Source organism: Rhipicephalus microplus, chromosome 10, assembly GCF_043290135.1.
Source record: "Rhipicephalus microplus isolate Deutch F79 chromosome 10, USDA_Rmic, whole genome shotgun sequence".
NCBI lineage: Eukaryota > Metazoa > Arthropoda > Arachnida > Ixodida > Ixodidae > Rhipicephalus > Rhipicephalus microplus.
In genome coordinates, this window is record NC_134709.1 from 24740441 (window position 1) to 24760449 (window position 20009).

General features: G+C 47.4%; 1 protein-coding gene across 2 annotated transcripts in view; it reads left to right on the forward strand.

Annotated features, from left to right (window-relative positions):
• LOC142774647 (uncharacterized) overlaps window positions 1–20009 on the forward strand; it is a 100677-nt gene that overhangs the window by 55737 nt on the left and 24931 nt on the right. For both annotated transcript variants that reach the window (XM_075875264.1, XM_075875263.1), the window contains 2 exons: window positions 7256–7329; window positions 18698–18773. In XM_075875264.1, the coding sequence (XP_075731379.1) occupies window positions 18754–18773 (20 nt within the window). In that variant the 5' untranslated portion in view covers window positions 7256–7329; window positions 18698–18753. The remainder of the gene's footprint in view (window positions 1–7255; window positions 7330–18697; window positions 18774–20009) is intronic.

Consider the following 20009-nt stretch of genomic DNA (forward strand, 5'->3'; position numbering starts at 1 on the left):
AACACATGACGGAAAAGTGACGTGGGCGGAGCTTCTGCGTGAAGTAGTCCGGCTCGGCGTGCGTCTCGCAATACCGTGGATGTTAATGGCTTCGGGCGATCAGCGTTGCATGCCGTCGCTGACGCTGCTTGGGGTTCGTTTGATGCGTATACGTAAACGGCGGGACTTTCCCACGCGGGCCGAAACGCAAAGTGACAAAAATGGAATAAACCCTTTTTTCAAAATTCAGCGCCACCTACCGAACGAAACTGAAAACAAATTTTTTCCCGTCATGTCTTGTTCACCCAAGGGACGCTCATTGGCGTCATAGAGTTTCCCACAATACTTACTAGAGGGAATATACAGCAGTCCAAAGGAACAAAAGCAAGGGTTCAAGACGGTTCTAAAGAAAGCTGTTAATATCGCCGGGGAATGTTCACTCGTCATAGCAGGTGATTTCAACGCCCCTCATCCATACATGGGGTTACAAGTACAACACTGGGAAAGGAAATCGACTTTGGCAAAGTGCCAGTGAACTTGATCTCACCCTAATCACAGACGCCAGCCTACCAACAAGGCTTGGTACATCTTGCTGCAGGGATTCCACCCCGGACATTACATTTGTAAGGAACATCAAGAAGGCCCAGTGGATGAACCTTGCTGTAGACCTAGGGAGTGACCACTGCATTCTTGCCACTACCCCGTGGAGCGTAAAAAGCAGAGAGAATTGCACTTCACAGACTGGGATAAGTTCAGGAAGATAAGGATGGAAAAGGAACAAGATGGCCACAGGCAAGGCTTGGAGCAGTGGGTCAAACATATTAAAGGTGACATCAAATCCGTCTCCTCCACCATTACCACAGATTTTCCGGTTGAAAGAATTGATAGCCGGCTCGCTCATCTTATTGAGGCAAAGCAAGCACTACTGAACCGTTGGAAGGGTCAGCGCCCGAACCGAAGTCCGAGGAAGAAGATAGCTGAGGTAAACAGATCAGTCGAGGAACATTGTCGCGCACTATCCAGGCAGCAATGGGACGAAATCTGCAACTCGTCGATGGTCAGATGCGCAATGGCAGGACATGGAATATCTTAAAGCATCTCCTCAACGAAAACACCACCAAAACAAATCAAAAGCATGTTATCGCTCGAATTTTGCATAAAGAGATAGGGCGCACTACAGAACTGCAAGTTGTGCAGCGGCTCGTGCATAAGTACCTCCCAATCAAAAGAGGATTGGCACCACCAAGTAGACAGTACAGGGGCAGGCCCAATCCAGGTCTTGAGGGCGACTTTAATATCGAGGAGATCAGAAGAGCCTTGCATGATCTCAACGGCAGGTCGGCCCCTGGCCCGGGCGGTATATCAAACAAGGCCCTTCGTAACCTTGATGACGATTCAATTGAAACTTTGAAGGATATGATCAATGCAGCATGGAAAGAAGGCAGGGTGCCAGAGCAGTGGAAGCTGGCCAGGACGATCCTTATTCTTAAGCCAGGAAAGCCCCCTAACTTGGCCAACATGAGGCCAATATCCTTGACATCATGTATCGGCAAGGTTGCAGAACATGCCATACTGCACAGAATAAACAAGTCCTTGGAAGATAACGACATATATACGCACAATATGGTTGGATTCAGGGCAGGGCTATCCACACAAGATGCATTGAAGCTTATCAAACACCAGGTCATCGACAACAAAACCAGAGACGTGAGAGCCATTCTGTGCCTAGATCTAGAAAAAGCGTTTGACATCCACCACTCATTCATACTCGAAGCAATATCCAAGCTTGGCCTGGGAAAAGCCTTCTATGACTACGTATGGTCGTTTCTTACAGATCGGAAAGCCGTGATGAAGATTGCAGATATCGAGACCGCAGCAATCGAACTAGAAGCAAGGGGCACGCCGCAAGGGGCAGTGATTTCACCAATGCTGTTCAACATTGCCGTGATTGGACTGTCAAAGAAATTATCGAGCATTGAAGGATTGAAGCACAGCATCTACGCAGATGACATTACCATCTGGTGCCCAGGTGGAAGTGAGGGGCAGATTGAGAGTGCCCTGCAAGAGGCGATTGACACCGTTGAAGGGTACCTTCGTCCTTCTGGGCTCAAGTGTTCCTCGAGTAAGTCAGAACTTTTACTGTATCGGACTGCACGCCGCGGACCGAAGCCCAGGGGATGGAAGCCGTTAAACCAGATAGACATCCACCTCCGTACAAATCAAGGGGATGCCATCCAGAAAGTCGACTCCATCAAAGTCCTGGGCATGCTGATAGAGTCTAGCGGCGCCAACAGCAAATCTATAGCCAAGTTAACTTGAAAAACAGACAGTGCGGAGTATTTCATACGCAGAGTGGCCAACAAAAGAAATGGGATCAAGGAAGACAACCTCATCAGGTCGATCCATGGGTTTGTTTTAAGCCACTTCACGTACGAGGCAGCAATGCACTAGTGGTCAAGAGCAGAGTCCGAGACACTGAATTTGCTCCTCACGAAAGTTATCAAGAAGGTCGTGGGCCTACCCATACATACCAGCACCGAGCGTCTGCTTGAGCTTGGCATTTACAACACGCTCGAAGAAAAAGCAGAAGCCCAAGAGAGAGCACAGTTTGCAAGGTTATATACAACGACTAGGTCGGGGAGAATTATCCTGCAGGAGCTGGGCTAACACCCAATGTCAATCAGACGCAATTACAATGATATCCCCGACAACATCAGGGAGAATATCACGGTGTCTCCTATACCAAGAAACATGCATCCAGAACACAACGTCGGAAAAAGAGTAGCGAGGGCCAGGACTATACTTCGTCAAGTCTCCAACGAGGAACGAGGGGCCGTATTTGTTGACGCGGCTTCCTACGCCAATGGGAAAGCGTTCGTGGCAGTGGTGGTCGATGGGGCTGGTCATGTCGTCAACTCAGCGACGGTCAGGACGAAGGACCCAATCATTGCGGAACAGGTGGCCATCGCCTTAGCACTCAAGATGGATAACATTGAAGTCGTCTACAGTGATTCCATGGCAGCACTACGGGCGTTCGCCAAGGGGGCGGTCTCTGAACAAACGCTGAGAATACTGCAAGGCAAGAACATAACGCATCATCTTCTGAGTTGGTTCCCAGTTCACCTTGGGCAAATCAACGATTCCCCTCCCAATCTCAATGAAGCAGCACACGAGGCGGCGCGAGAACTGTCCAACCGCGCCTCCCCGGGGATGCGTTCTACCGGTGAAGGGGATAACCGGGAAATTCTTACAACATATAACGAGCTCACTAAACATTTCTACCTGTCTAGAAGGATTCTCCCTCCACCTCACAAAAATCTAACCCGGCCCCAAGCACTTACATTAAGGCTTTTGCAAACCGGATGTACCCTACTTTGAAAATGTTACACATCATGTACCCTGACCTATACCCAAGTAATCTTTGTCCACATTGTGGGGAAATAGCTTCATTAGAACACATGCTTTGGCAGTGCGCCAAATTTGCTCATATATCGAACATCACCTCTGCCAGATGGGAGGCGCAAATCCGCAGCTCGTCCTTGGCAGATCAGCTCTGAGCTGTCCACCAAGCCTGCGAGGCGGCTGAGGAGCTTGGCATCTCAGTCCCCACGTGGGAGCTGCCCGCAACACAGTGATGTGTGTTTTGGAGGACCAAATAAAAGTTTATCCAAACCAATTACTAGACGGAACTCTGGCACTAGTGTCTATGGGAGGTGCAACACACGGCGCTTCAGCGAGCTTGGGAATGATGGGTAGTACACACATTTGTCTAATTTTCGTACTTCTGGCCTGCTTCTGGCTCCCTGTGTGTTCGTGTAACTTGGAGCTGTTTTTTCACAAAAACATAAATTAGCAAATGTTCACCGTTTGCGCTTCACAACCATATACTTTTAAGCTTACTATTTCGAATCAAGTCGCTAAGTTCAAAAGGGTTTGTTTTTTCTTTCAAAACAAAACTGAAACACAACAATAAACGAAGCCGCGAGCACGATTCGCCGCCCGCAAGTACGAAGACTAGGCAAATGTGTGTACTACCCATCATTACCATGGTCGCTGAACGATCGCTGCGCCAGAGTGCCCTCTACTTAATTTTGCGAAACTCTATGATTGGCGTACCGTCCAAACGCGGTACACGTCCTGCAGGAACGCCAGCGGTGTCCGTGTGCGCTGCGGGGAAACGCTCATGGGCGTCGCTGGAACGCAGCCTGCCAGGGGTGCTATTCTGGACATTGCCGAATTCGGCCATATTGTCGAATTTCGTAATGGCGGCATTTTAAACCAATCAGATAGGTCGTGGCAGCTCGCTTGGCCAATTAGCATCGATCAATGGCGAAATCTCAGCTCGCACGAGTGAACAAGATGTGGCGTAAGAGCCATGTTGCCAGACTGAATTTTCTGAAGGGTCTATTACCGCCCTGCCTAGTGTGCGGCGCCTTGTCTCAAAGGAATGCGTGTAGAAACTAAAGATTTTTTTTTAAAATTTTCTCACGCGAAAAATACCGACGCAATTGTAGAACAATATTCATTGGGTGTGAGGGTACTTGCAAGTTGCCTTCGTAGGCTTAGCTTCATTGCCAAGAAAAGTTGTCCGCGAGTATAGTCGCGGACGTGACAACCAACCACGTGGCTAAAATCACGTGAATCCCCCTACGTCTAGCCACGTCATTAAAACACGTCTCGTAACATCTAGTCGCGTGACCAAAATTACGCAATATCGCGTCACAGCAAGTCAGGTTGTCGCCATGGACAACGCAACAAACTGGTCACGCCACATTGTTCCCGCCAAAAAAACACGTAACAGCTAATAACGTCACTAAAATCACAGGATCCCGTAACCAGTCACGTAATGTGAATGTCTAGCCATATTAAACAATGCTAGCAAGAACTTAGCATTACTAGCAAAACGTAGCTAAATCGAATACTAGCTCCGCCTATGGTTGCAGCCTTGCGCCACCAGTGCGAACTACGAATTTAAAAAAAAATATGTTGACTCTACAGGTGGTCTTGGACCACTATGGAGCTATTCTACGAGTATCGGTAAAACGCAATCTAAACCTCCCCGGTGCAGCCTCGATGGTAGTGACGTCAGCACAGCGTCTCACTTTACTATCTGGGTAGGAACGCAAGGAACTGGCACGTGGCAGAAGCACCAAACTCTTCAAAGGATAACTTTAATACGAGAGTGGTTGCGATCGTATCGTAACGGTTAGATAAACGAGATGTTGCTCTGACGACCATGCTTTGGTCCCACAATGGATCACGCGTTTCTCTGCATCACTAAATGTGTATTTGCCACATTTTTGCGACCGTGATCGAGGAGGCGAAAGAACTTTAATTCGACATACGTATTCGAACCGAGCCAAAAATACAGCAGTCGGGAGTACACTGTTGGTAAGGCTGCCAGGAGACCAGGGGTCTTTGAAGTTGCATTCCTCTCTCCTTGGCTCAGACGCGTAATTCAATGTCCTCGTTTAGCTGCGGATCCTTCCTGGGCTAAGGAGTAGTTGCGGCTGCACACCCGGCATAAGGGTTGCTGCGTTTGAGTTGCCACGTGTGAAGGCAGCCCCAGATGATATGGTTTAGGTTTGCTTTTGTTACTAGGTGCATACGATACACCTAGCAATGAGTGGCACACGCAGGGATGAATTCATTACGAATTTAATGCGATACCAACAACTCCACAATGCCACCGCCATATGAGGAGCTTCTTTTTGAAAAGGGGCCAAATCCAGAACCGAAACTAGCTCAAGCCTCTATCGGCACATACGTATACTCTCACTTTTCCTCTCTAACAGTATTAATAAATTATTAATTATTTTATAATAATTTATTATTACTATTTTAGAGGAAAAATGAGAGTATGTGCAATAGAGCTTTATTCCATCTAGTTTTGGTTCTCGAATTGGCTCATATGAAAAAAAAAAGCTCCTCGTATATATGCATATAGTTTGATTGATCGATCGATTGATTGATTGACTGACTGAGTAATTAATTGATTGGTCGATTGATTGATGCGTGGGGTTTAACCTCCCAAAACCACCATATGATTACGAGAGATGCCGTAGTAGAGGACTCCGGAAATATCGACCCCCTGGGATTCTTTAACGTGTAGGCGTTTAGTTCAAGGCAGTTGGAGTATTCGACCATTCCAGCGACGATAGGCGGCGGGACGGTAGGTCAAAATGGCGGACGAGACGGTGCTGAGGTGCGCGTCTCGGGCAGCAAAGCTCGTCAGGCCCTCTAGTTTAGTTTCGCTGCAGACCACACTTTCTCTCGCCAAAGAGACGCATAGATGTTTGAATGAAAACGAATCAGCGCTTGTGAATACCGCGAGATCGAACTGCGTCGTCAGAGACTTCGTACATCTAAGATTTTCCTGGAACAAACAGTGGTGTGTATCTCGGCATTGAGAAATTACGATCACCAGATTACGATGCAGAATTCCAAACCTGAATTATTACCTACATAAGGCTGGACTCACAGCATCTCCGTTATGTCTCTTTTGCAAGGAATCAGAATCAATAGATCATTTCTTTTTATCCTGTCAACAATAATCTTATCAAAGGAAAAGATGCCTGGTCTAACCAATTGAGAAGCTATAGGTTTAAAAATAAACGTGGCAGTAATTTTATCCTTAGGAGGGATTACATTAGGTTATAGCCACAGGGAGGTTTACTCTGCTGTGTGTGCGTACAAAATGGCAACAAAAAAGATTACCTTGTTAGTCTATTGTTATTATTATTTTCGGTTACGAGACTACCTGAATACCTGACTCATAACTAAATCACTTTATAATCTTGCGGCACGGTTCATGGCCGATTCCCCTTTGTGGGCGAGTGCCAGCAAAGCTAAAGGCTCATCATCATCATCATTCACCGTGTGCCAGGTTCGGAGGAAAGCCGCGTGGCGCCGCCTGCGTCGCTGGAATGACCGAATAATGTGAGGTTACTGTGCCAGATGAATAGCGTTGAAAAAGAAATCGTTCGTTGGTTTCGTAGATGTATCTAGAAGATAACTCGGGGCGTGCTGAACGTATACAGCGAGTGTGGCAAAGTATGCAATAAATCTCATGTTTGTAAGAGCTGGATACTATTGATATTATGTGTCAAAACGTCACTTGGATGAATGACTGTGAGGAAAGTTGTCCTTTACGCGAATGCTCCGCACTGCTGTCGAGGTATAACATCGTGAGAGTTGGTAGTTGTGTTAAGTTCTGCTCGCGCCTTGTCTTTCTGTTCTTTTCATCAAGAGTCTTCATTGGTCGCCTTTTTCACAGGGAACTGTGCAGCGGCAAACAGCCGGCGGTTGGGTCCATCCCACTCAAAAGCTTCTCGACGAAGGATGTACCAGGTACGTATACCCCGCCACTGCAGAATCGTTGAGTAAAGCGTTTGAAGGAACCTATTGTATAATAAAATTTATGGTCGTGCACAGTGCCTATCTCGACGTGCTTATATTCAATCTGCACGTGGGGCCGTGCACGAATCATCACTTGTTCACATTTAAATTACCTTGGGTGTTGAATGGCCGACAGCATGTCGCTTTACGATATCTGACGCCTTTAACGATGCAGAAGCAAAGTTAAGCTGCCTTGTCCAGTAGACGCACCAGCAGTATTTCTCGGAATTTCGTCGTTTCTATAGCAGGCCCGGGCATGTGCACTGTACGTGTGTCTCGCAAAAGAACAGCAGCCGTGTAGAAGCCATCTTCCAAGTTTTCGCGTCATATATCAAACACGCGTACATAAACACACTGCAGCCTAGCTTGAAGCAAGTGCAATGTAACAAAGCTTAGCTATTTCTGCCCGCGTAAAATGGAAACTCATAAAGCGAGGTTAACGGAAAATCCGTCGTTCAGAAGACTGCTTGGTCTTCACTCTTGGGCCTTCTGAGGACTGCCACGCATGCTGCGACCCAATGCTTTCGCCCAATGTGATGACGCATGCACCGTTCTCCGCCTCGTCGGCATCATTCGCTTCGGCATATCACTGGGCTTGTTCGATTTCCGTCCTCGTTTAAATGGCTCTGTAAGGTTCAGGTGCACATTCTACGGAGTGGATTGACCGTGATAAGCTATCTCAAAATCGAGCAATACAAGTAAATAAAAAATGCCTTCCACGCAAAGTGCGGTTGTTACTCGTAGTCTGTATAGTCTCGGGGCGATCTTTACAGGACTCATAGCGATACACAGTCTAGGCGACCGTTGCAGCACCGCGGTCGTCGGCGGCGCCGTGATCGGGGAAACGAATCTTTGCTTTCTTTGGCTCCGCGGAGCGGCATCTCTGCGAATTAAACGAAGAAAAGAAAGAGAAGACGAAACCACTGCGATAGATGCGTGGCCCGTCTCGTGCGTTGTAGCAGGACCTATCACCGTTCAGCACGCGAGCGACCATGTTCGCGACGCGTGCGAGACCAGTTAGATGCTCGGTGATTCCGATAAGGGGAGACTCGCGCAACCCTGTTTCGATGTCGTCCGCCTTCCTCGTACGCTCCACTCTATCCAGGCGAACTGTGCCGTGCGCTATCCCTTCGCCCTGCACGTTCAACTGTATGCGTGGGAAACCTAGCAGCTTTGAGCGCACACCAGTAGAAAACCGCACTTAACTGGTGAGATCACAATTAATCACAAAAAGGTATGTAACTAACACGTTCTTTGTTCTGCCATAATGACACTTCTTCTTCGTCTCCCAAGCTGTACCTAACTATCTACTGTTCTGAGGCAGCCTGTTCTGTGCGGCGACCGAGTCACGTGTTTTGATTGCCCTTTCCAAGTTATACCCGTAAACGAGGCATTAGTTGTCCTAATACAAACCGCGGCTCGCATTAACGTTCATTATAGGTACCGCTGATAAGAACGCATGACCGTACCCGCTTGAAGTATATAGCTTCCGCTTCGAGTCCTCTTTCGGTGGTGCCGACTGTTCAATGTGGATGAGCAGATTGGTGGGGTCTTCGATTGAAAAGCAATTGAACATCTTATGACAGGACGATGTCGCGGACACAACTTAACACGTCTTAGATGTAGCATAACCAGGGAGGAGTGGTTGAGCCATTTTTTGCTGACTACTTTATGAATTTCACTAGACTCAGGGTTAACGTTGTTCAATTAACCGATCAAGTTGAGTTAAAGGGATACACATACATCGCTGTGGAAACTCTGCAGCGATATGAAGTCTTTGGCTGGGCTCTCCGAAATAGATAGCTAGAGAGATAAAAAGTATCGCAAGTAAAAAGCGAACACAAGGACAAGACAGACGGGGACAGGCGCTTCCGTTAGCGGAGTGAGAAATTCGGTCAGAAAACATGCCTCAGCGAAATTTGATAAGAGAACTTCACCGAACACGCTCCGCAAAATATCTGAGAGGCCGAGCAAGATTGGTGATCGTTGTTCTTGAAGAATACTCCGGCGTTGTGAAGCCGCGGTTTATTTCATACACCTTTTTCACCCAGCACACTGCCACGAACACATGTGTAGGACACAAAAAAAAAAGTGACAGCAAACACTGGCTATAGTGTCGATTATTGTTGTAAATCCCGATCGTCACTTTCTACTCCGTAATGCGTTGCGGAATTGCACCGACTTGCACGAAAAATATTCATTGAGAAACCGTCGTTGCCGTATGAAAAACGCGCTAAGCGTCTGCACGTGCTTGCAAAAAATTACCAAAAACCCAGATATCGAGACCCCCCGTCGTAACGTTGCTGACCTTTTTATTTGTGTTTATTTGATGTAACTGTATGCAGAGTAGATGCCGCTGGCGTGTGTGCGTGGTGTGTGTGTGTGCTTTTTCCGCCCCCTATATGTAAAAATAACTAAAAGGAAAAAGGGGGGTAGCCCGTACCACCAGGAGGTATAACAGGCTCAAGCCAATCTAACATAAATGAAAAGGGGAAAGTTCCCAAATTTTTATTTTTATTTGAAAAAGCCAATTAGTTAAAAAAAAATAACATGGGTAAAACCTAGTGAGTGCAGCATGAAACTGTAATAAATAAACTAGTTAGCTTCTCAGGAATGAGCAGGTCGATATGCAGCAGCAGTGTATTTCCCCCACTTGAGTTTTTGGAGTTCGTGTGTGTGTGTGTGTGTGTGTGTGTGTGTGTGTGCGTGTGCGTATGTGTGTTGCGTGGGTGTGTGTGTGTGTGTTTGTGTGCGTGTGCGTGTGCGTGTGTGTGTGTGTGTGTGTTTATTTTAAATGCATTGTCGTTGAATGCAGAAAGTCCAAAAACAAACAACGAAGTGGGATGCGAGCCAGTGGTCTTGAGGATGGGTAAACGTTGACGAGGATGGTAGCAGTGGCCTCTGTGATGTCGAAGCCCATTTCTTCACCAGGAGTCATGTAGCCAGGCACGTCGGGCTGTCGTTCCAACCAGCGATGCAGCAGGGAACCTTGGGCAGCCTGTTTGCCGCTGCGAACTTAGACAAGGCGCCATTCGCAATAGTAACAAGCTTTTTTTTTTAAAAAAAAAAAGGGGGGGGGGGGGGGCAGGATTAGGTACTTGCGCAAGCGTTGCGAATCCTATGGTTCGAGTACTTAGGGAAAATGGAGCAGTGATGCTATCGTTATCAGTCGCCGAGGTTTTCCCCCACCTTTGTTGGCATAACTGCGACTGTAATCGAGAGCACTCACGCAAAAGTTGTGATATGGAGGTGATTCGGAGTATGAAGCGACGTCCTGATAAAGTGTTGGTAGCTAATACGTGTCATGTGGATGTCATAGAAACAGAGTTGCGCATGACAGTCACTAATTGAAGTAGATACGCGCGAGATTTTCTATTGGTCAATAGCCCATAATAATGCGCAGGTAGTGTTGTATCACTTTTGGGCACACGTAAATGGGTCACAATGTGTTGTGTGTTTGGGCATTCATTAAAGTAGTGTTGTTCGCTCAAGCAAGGTGCACCGCACATACACCTGTCCGATGCAGTTATATTGAATCGATGAAGATAATACTGAAAGTGTCCGTGACCAGATAATAAGTGTGTTAGGTTTTTAGGAGGCGGGAACCATTGAGGAATTTTTTACGGACTTGTGATCCAATGAAATAGCGTTGTCTCAGGTCCCTCAGTCTGCCAATGGGTGTGCCAATATGAATTCAAGATTTTATGAAACTGAGTTCGTACTGACCGAATAGATATTTTGGCGTAACGCACGAAGCCTGATTTCTCTCTCTCTGTGTGTGTGTGTGTGCGTGTGTGTGTGTGCGTGTGCGTGTGTGTGGGGGGGGGGGGGGATGACGAGACGGTCTGTCATCCATCTGAAACCCGCGCTGCTTAATAAAGAAATGCTGGTGTGATTTTGAAACGAGACCTATTTAAAAAAAAAACTGTCAGACACTCCACGTCAATCCCTACAATATATTCAAAGAAGCACGATTTGTCGTCAATTTTAATTAACATTACGGCATATCCGCTGGTTCTTCGAATGGGAGTACACAAATGGAAGAGAGACACACCGTGAAACCCTGCTCTGCAGAATAAGCAAACTAAATGCGATCACACAAAAAGAAGAAGCGATGAAATCGCGCTCACTGCGAAAATACTACTATTTGGCCAGCCAGTTCTGCACCGAGCGGCAAGGCCGTAATCCAGATGGCGCAAGGGTCAAGCGTGGAGCGAAACGATAACCCTGGTGGGGAGTGCGGCGTCGGCGTGAATACTAAAACGCGCTGTTTAGATTGCAGGGCATAAGCCGACCTGCGCGCGGTGGCGCATAGACAATTGCTCGAAGCTGTTGTTGCTGCTGCTGCTGCCGTTCTGGGCGAAGTAGCGGCGTGATTCACACTGGGCTGTAGAGCAGGTGCGCTATAGCTAGGAGCTGTCTCTATATACGTGTCTGGGACCGCGGTCTTTCTATCGTCGAGCTTTCGTGTAACGTGTAGACTTGCCCGGGCTCCTCCTGTACGTGATGTGGGGCGAAGTTTTCAGAGTGTGGTATATACGCTACGTAAACTTTACGCGTACGAGGCGTTTTGCACGGAGCGCAAATCTCGGTCGTTTGACCCTGCACGATCTTTGTTTTGCGCTTGTGGGACGACTGCCGACCCTCGATGCGGTTAGAAAGCCCGCCACTAGAGGGGGCAGGGGAGGAGAGTGGATATGGAAATGAGGTTCGGGGCTGCCTCCGGAGTTGTAGTTGCTCGTGTAAGAGTGAAAATTACTCCTGAACTTAAAACCGGAGCAGTCTAAAGGTTGTACGTGTAGGGAGTGCAGGGCTGCCTGTATCTACTTATCGTGCTTATGGGCTACATTGTTTGTGTGTCGCAATATCAACATGTCTAAGTATGTCTAATTCAAACGAAGTGCTCGTGCAGTCTTCCGAACGTGAGAGCTGTAGTGGAAATTGACTCTGCGCAGGGTGGTACAACCTTGCCGCTCTAAGGTAATCGGTTTACACCATGCGTAATAAATTCTGATGCTTGTACGAAAACGGCCTACAAAGCTGGATTGTATCATATTTCATCATCTTTTTTTTTATAGCGAAGTCTTAACAAACGTGAAAGTTTCCCGTCTGTGTCCCTCGCTTTCAACACGTGTGATGCAAGAAATCATCGCGTGGTGACGTCATTACGACGGTGCAGAAAACGATGTCGTCGCTTGGTCGACGGTTGGCCGATCTCGGAGGCCCTGCAAAACAACGTGAAGTGCACAAAGCTTCCAATGCCTATGATCTCGGAGGTGATGCGAATCCCGTTAGAAGAGAAATCTTTCGGAAGGGGCGGGGAACGACCAACGACTGAGGAGATGAAGATGGCCTTCGTCTTCGAGTCGTCTTAGGCGAATGTTGTGTCTCGTTTGCAGCTAATCAGTTTGTTGTAAGCCGCAGTTTAGTATTTTGTCACTGGGGTCCCAGTAACTCGCACCGTGCTGGTTCGTGGTTCACACTATATTTGCCCGCATCAGTAATCTCAGAGTCAGTGTCTACATCGACGCGCCGTTCAAACAATGACATCGTACCTGAACCATCATACCTGGCCCCTCGTACCAGTGGTTCAGGTCACATGACCCTCGAGCTCTGCAGGTGCAAATTAACTCACGCTTACTAGTAATATACCGGGTACCTGTTACATGGTTTTGTCCCGTGTCGACCACGTGTGTGCCTCATGTTGCGGCGCAACTACTCGCGTATCACGTGGTTCTATCCCCCATCTGTCACGTGACGTAACGAATACAGCCACACATGAGTCTACGTGTGTGGCCGTATGCGTCATGTGTTCATCACTAAATATATCATAATCATCACTGAGCACCTGGAGTATCATGTCAGGCGTAGAGCCAGGCAGACATCTCCAGCAGTTCATTAAAATATTTATCTGTCATCGTCGTCACAAGCCCAAAGTGCGCCCACTGCGGGACATAGGCTTTTCCGATGTTCCGCCAATCGAACCTTCCGTGTGCTTGCGGCGGCCACCGTTATACTTGGGAACGTTTTAATCTCATCTGCCCACTTGGCTTTGTGTTTCCACTTCGCGCGTTTGCCTTGTCTTGGAGTCCATTCTGTATCTCGTAGAGACCGATGGTTATCTTGTCTACGTGCTACACACCCTGCCCGGGTCCATATAGTCGTCTTGATTTCGACTAATATGTCCTTAATACCCCTTTGTTCGTGGCACACTCTGCTCTCTTTCCATTGTTGAATGCATCGTAACTTGAACCCTCTTTTTAAGGTTTCTGCTTCGGAGGTAAATATCGGTATGTCACTGTTCTCTATGGCTGTAAATCTAATTGCTGCCATGTTTCGATCTCGGCAATCTGTCTCACTTCTGCCGCGAGCCTTTACTGCATTAACCTGTCTCACAATTTCTTCGCGAGGCGGAAATGTTGTAGGCCCGTGTGCTCAGATTTGGGTGCACGTTAAGGAACCCCAGGTGGTCGAAATTTCCGAAGCCCTCCACTACGGCGTCTCTCATAATCATATGGTGGTTTTGGGACGTTAAACCTCACAAATCAATCAATCAATCAATCAACCAATCAATCAATTTCTTCGCGTGCCTTTACACCACGTAGCTCTACCGACGTTTCTACCGCGTGCCCGCTACCTAGTGTTATCACACGTCTCGATCACCACGTATCATCACCAGCTTATCGATACGACAGATGATGTTTCGTTTCATGGGCCACCGTAAAACCGAGCCTCGTTTCTGCTTCATCGGAACGCGCATGCAAGTGTGACACAAAAGCGATTCACGGATTAAAAGGAAGCCGACAAACGAGCCCCTCGCTTTCTGTCAAGCCAGGCAGCTTGTTGGGGGGGGGGGGGGGGGGAGGGGGTTGCTTTCAAAAGCGGGACCAGTGCCGCATTGTTCGGTTACATGTATCTCCTGCGCGCCACTGGCTTTCCCGACCTTGTGACCGCACGTACAGCGCACCATTTCAAGACCATCTGTTTCTCTTCCTCCTCCGCTGCTATTCTACCATTATCTCTATGCACAATCGCCCTCTACCCGAGTATAGCGTTTCGCCCGTACCGTTCTTCCCAGCTTAAGGCTTTCTGATACGCTTCTCGACCATCAGTTTCGCAAGTGGCGTGCCCGGTCCATCTTCCCCCCTCCCCTCCCCGCTTGCATGATAGTCTCCGCTGTGCTTGTGTTGTACACAGGACAGATGTTTCACTAGCCACAATCTTGATCTCTCCATCTTGTTGTCTTCTTTCTTTTTTACCTCGGTGTGTGCGTGCGCCAGCAACACTGTATTGACAAGGTGTCTCTCGCTTTCCTCTCGTCTCTCTCTCTCTTTTTGACTTGTTTCTTTCCTGCAGTGCAAGTAGTGAGACTGTATATCTATAGCCTAATACTGAACCTGTATACTAGATCGATATTTACAATGCGGTACGCGTGGTTGCCTTCGGGACGCGGGTTATAGCTTATCGCCGACTCCTTGGATTCGGGTTCACCCCTTTCGTCGCGGTGAATTTCCTTGTGGCTGAAATACATAGCGAGACAGGTTTTAAAAAGTGGTCTTACTCGGGAATAGAATGCAAAAAAAAAACACGAAGAAAATTAATGACGCTACGTTTAGTCTGGGTCTGGCCAAAGGTTCACGTATATGGATAACTTCATATCGGCCGAGTCGGTGTTCGCTATAAATACTGATAGAATCGCCATAAACTTGGGAAAATATAGGAGCAGGAGAAAGGGTGGAAAGAAGGACTTCGTGTATTTCTTTCCCTTTTTTTTTCTGTTTCCTTCCTTTTTAAAAGTTTCGCGCTACTACGAGAGGTTCACCTTTGGTGAGCTATACTGTAGAACCGTGCCGTTGTAGGCGGGTCATTGAAATGAGGGGTTTGGCTTCGATACTTGCTTGTTTCGTGTTGGTAAATGAAAGGAAATTGTAATTAAAGAGAAAGAAAAGTTGACACCATCTTGATTATGCGAACCGTATCGAAACCTTCACTATGACGGTAATTTAACAGCGCGGACACTGGTTCTTACGTATCCTTGAGCGAAGCTTTTTCTTCTTTTTTCTGAGTCATGCCTTCTTCATTTGATTTGATCGAGGAAAAAACACTTTATTAAGCTCCTGTGGGTTAATTAAGACCGGGTTAACTGGTGGAACATGGGAGAGGCCTTTGTCCTGCAGTGGACGTAGTCAGGCTGAATCTGATGCTGAAGCTCCTGTGAGGAGGCACGTAAAATCGTTTTGCGGCTCCATACTTTCGTGTTCACGTAGAATCTCTTACTCTGCTGTAACTTGAAGGGAACGTTTTTTTATCCTGGGTTCTTACACGCGCCACAGACACCATGTGACTACGAAGCACGCCGCAGTGGGAGGCTCCGGAAATTTTATTTACCGCCTGTAGTTCTTAACCTTGCTCCTAAAGCGAAGTACTAGTACGATTGTGCATCTTCGGACCCATCGAAATGCGGTTGCTGAAGCCGGGAACCGAACCTGCGCCCTTGAGTTTAGCAGCGATACACCTTCGCTATGAAGTTACACCAAGGTGCCTTATACGACCGCGCCGCATCAGCCGCACTTTTACCATTGCCTGATCGGTTGCCTGTCGTTAGCACTCTTTAAGTAGCAAGGACGTCTGTAGCCTTTCATTTTTTTGCTTTTATTGTAGCCCCACGTAAAAATAGCATGTACAAGATATATTTAATCCCGCAACAGATCCCCAGTCCGAAAGGAACTCGCGCTTCGCAAACGCGGCACGCGTTGCTCAGCCGAGAGTAGATAACGCTGCACCGAGCGTGCATATGTAAACAGCTGTTTTTTCATTCAAAGATGCTTTGTGCTGTTGGCAGCTAGTCCGGTGACACATCGCCGGGTGGGCTTAGTTTAACTCGCAACGCAAAGAGGAAATAAAGAAACTAGTTTATGGCTGGAATGTACTACCCGACTTTAGTAGTCGATGAGGAGAAATCGAAGGTTTAAATGCAATCTAGAGCCCTTTATTGGCCCGAGGCAGTACAGTTCCAGACTCTTCTAGTATTTACTCGTTTGCATATCCGTTTCCCCGCGTATAATTGCATACTTGAGGAAAGGAACACTTTCGATTGTATCTTCCATAGCTCTCCCATAGTAGAGTACCCTGTGCTCAAAATCGTTACCCCCTTTTTCTAACCCCCCCCCCCCCATAGTAGAGTACCAAGTATTCTAAATATTTAAACACTATTTGTAACCAACAGTTTAAGTACGAAGCCCGGAAGCTGTTATGAACACCCTTACAAATCTATGTACCAACCGCCAATGAACTGTTAATCGAGAAAAGTCGATGAAACTTACCGACAGTCCATCGGAAGTCGTTACATCGTCCTATATACCGGCTACCAACGATCCGTCGACTATTGGTCATCGATAACGAGTAAATATTTTGTTTTATAAATTTCAACAGACTTTAGAGGAGTGTGCTATTGAAAGTTATGAAATCGGTTTTAAGCGTTCTGTATACCAGCAACCAACATTTCGTCGGCCACTGGCCTCCGATAAACAAAATAAGTTTCCTTGATAACTTTCCATAGACGCTAAAGATGTGGTAAATTGAAAGTTGTTACACTGTTCTGCAAGTGTAATATATATATTGTTACGGTTGAATTAAAGGATAGGTGGATTTATTTACAGGGTGAGGATGAAGTTCGGCAGTTGCGGTAAAGATGGAGTCCTCAGGCCGCACCAGACAACGTCGTCTTTTTTTTCCACCTCGCCGGCACATACTACAGCCGGGCTCATACCGTAGCAATATATATACCCGTTAGCGATGTTGCGTGTGCTGCGAAAATCCGCCGTATTCTCGGATTTCGTAATGGCGCCATCTTAAGCCATTCGGAGAGGCTGCACCAGCCCTCTGGGCCAATCAAATTTCACCAACCGCGCAATTTCACAACATAGCAGAACTTTACAATGTCCAGAATATGACTCCCGGTTGTCGTCCGTGCGTTGAGAAAGGAGAAAGGGGGAGGGGATGTTTGAGTGAACAAAAACAAGGTTTCTGCTAGTGCGGAAGACATAGTAACAGTTTCTTGATGGGTGTCACTCAAGTTGGCAGCATTCAAAAATCGCAGCCGCGCTTTCGTCGCATTTTGTAGCTCCGATGATCAAGGCGCGGGACCTTGTCCACGGGGAAAGCTGACGTAGAGTTGCTCGGAGCTCAGATCAGCCGGTTTTCTGAGAGGAGCCCTCCAGAAAAGAAACCCTCTTGATCACCCATTCAGTGTTCTTTGCTGACGGCCAATGCGACAGTAGCAAGTGGTTCTTGAAGGAAAGGAAAAAGGAGCTCATTTCTGTCTGCCTTGTAGCCGACACGGCTAAGCTCACTGTAAAGGAATAAGTAAGGGGATGAAAAAATAGTAAAAAGATATAGAAAATAGAGCACTCGCCAAGCACGAGTGAAGAAAAGATATAAAAGATAGGAGTGCTTGGTCGAAGGCGCTAGAGAACAGGGCACCGATCAGCGAAAGCTACAACACGGAGTCAGATCGCGGACGATGGGCCGATCGGCGAGAGCAATGCTGGCGTCGGAGATCGCGAAAGATACAACCTTTTAGTACTGAATCCACCAAGCGAGTGCAGAGGAGGCGTTGCCCTAGTGAGGCCGAGTCAGTTTTGGTAGCCCATCTACAATTCTGATCCTGAGAGAGGCAATAAACACATGTACTTACAAGGAAACTAAGCAGAGGCGCTTTTAGTCCAGCATGTCTCGAGCTCGGGCCGCGTCCTTGACCATCGCGATAAGCCATATAGCTGAAAGTCGAGGCTGGAGCTGTACAAGGCCGTCTCTTGAAGCTCGTGGGGTGTGGTAAGAGTGGGTGGGGGTAGAGATAATGGGGATTGTCTGCAGCCTCCTGCCATATCATCATCATCATCATCATCATAATCGTCATCATCATCATCATCAACAGCAGCAGCAGTGACAACAACCACGATTCTTGTTCGTGATGCTTTTGCAATTTTGCTGCTTTGGTTGATAAAATAAGGAACCCGTAACGATACACCCAACGCCCTGAATGAAGGACCACGAAGGACTGTGGACTGACGTGCTTTTATAAATGTGTTCACATTAAACCAGTACTGGCCATGCTGAGTTCTTTCAGTAAAAGATCCCAAACAGCTTTTGCCAAGCTTCTTGGAGGCCGTACGTTACTTCAGCGTATTCTGTGTCCGCTGCATGTTTCGCTCTTATCTGCTCTTTTTAAGTAAGACTTTACCGTCCGTTTCAATGTTTACGATCTTCACAAGTTTGCCTCCGACTCGCCCCTCCCCCCTTCCCCCTTACCTTTTTGCAGAGAAAAAGCTGCCAGCTGCTCCGGTGGTCCACGCACCTCCATCTGGCTCCGGGCAGATGCCACAGCTGCCAAAAGGGTGAGACAGCCAGCGGTTTTTAGTAAAATTTCTTATCACTATCGGAGACATCTCGTCAGAATAAAAAGATCGAAGCTTAAATATAAAAAAACAGCGAAGGCCTTTCGACATCTGCACCTCATGACCAATTTATTGAATGCATCTCAAATCATTATTTACAGAAACTGATAAACCATTTCCCTCACTTACTACATTTCGATTTTTTCTCCTAATAGCAAAGAACTCGATCGTCTTAATTGGTGTCGCGGCGGTGAAGATAAGCCACTTCTCCCTTATGGTGTATTCGAATGGGGTCTGTCAATCTTCTTTTGTAACCTGCCACGGGCTCATTTTGTGCCTGAATCCTCAGCACCTAACCCATATGCGTGCGCAGGGGGCGAAGATGATTAGTCGCAGCGCCCCCCTTCTTATAAGTGACTGTATCGGACTGATGTATAGGGGACTGGGGGAGGCGGCCGCCCTCCTTTCCCCCTTCCCCGTCATGCGCATGGCTGTGATCAAACCTCTTCAAGTTCCTTCGCAATCACCCAACTTGTGATGCCATCAATAGTACTGATTCCTTCAGCTTATAACTGGCATTTGCAAATCACATGGAGGCGTGGAAGTCGGCGCTAGTTTAATTCTCATCCCCTTTTTTTCCCTAGGTCGCTATCGCTATTTCACGCTATCGAAACCACCATCACGCACTAGAGACCACTCACCCAGATTTATTAAAGACTTGCGCTATATCTCTGGATAGAGAGACAGAGAGACGATGAGGAGGAAGACCGGTGGGTTAACCAGATAGCAACATCTGATTCGCTACCCTGCACTTGGATAAAGAAACGAGGGCAAGAGAGAGAGAACACAAAAGAAAGAAAACGCGAGTATACACAGGACGAAAACAACACACCCAGGAAGGGCGTCCTGATGACATTCGTTCAGTAGGGGTGGTCGATCGCAAGGAGCGCAGTATAGCACTTGCAGGACCTTCTTCTGCGACGCAACTTCTTGTCGAGGACGATAGTTATAGCGCGAGAACAAAACGACGACACAGAGACAAGAAGGACACGAAAGACACCTCCTTCTTGTCTCTGTGTCGTCATTTTGTTCTCATGCTATAACTCGTCATGCCATACCAACTAGCCCAAGCTGCCACACTTCTTGTCGATGGCGCACAATGCTTTCCGACAAAGGTCCGCCGTCCGTATTTCTGAGCGAGTTGCAAAGGGTTCCCTTGTGACCTGTTACTGTGGG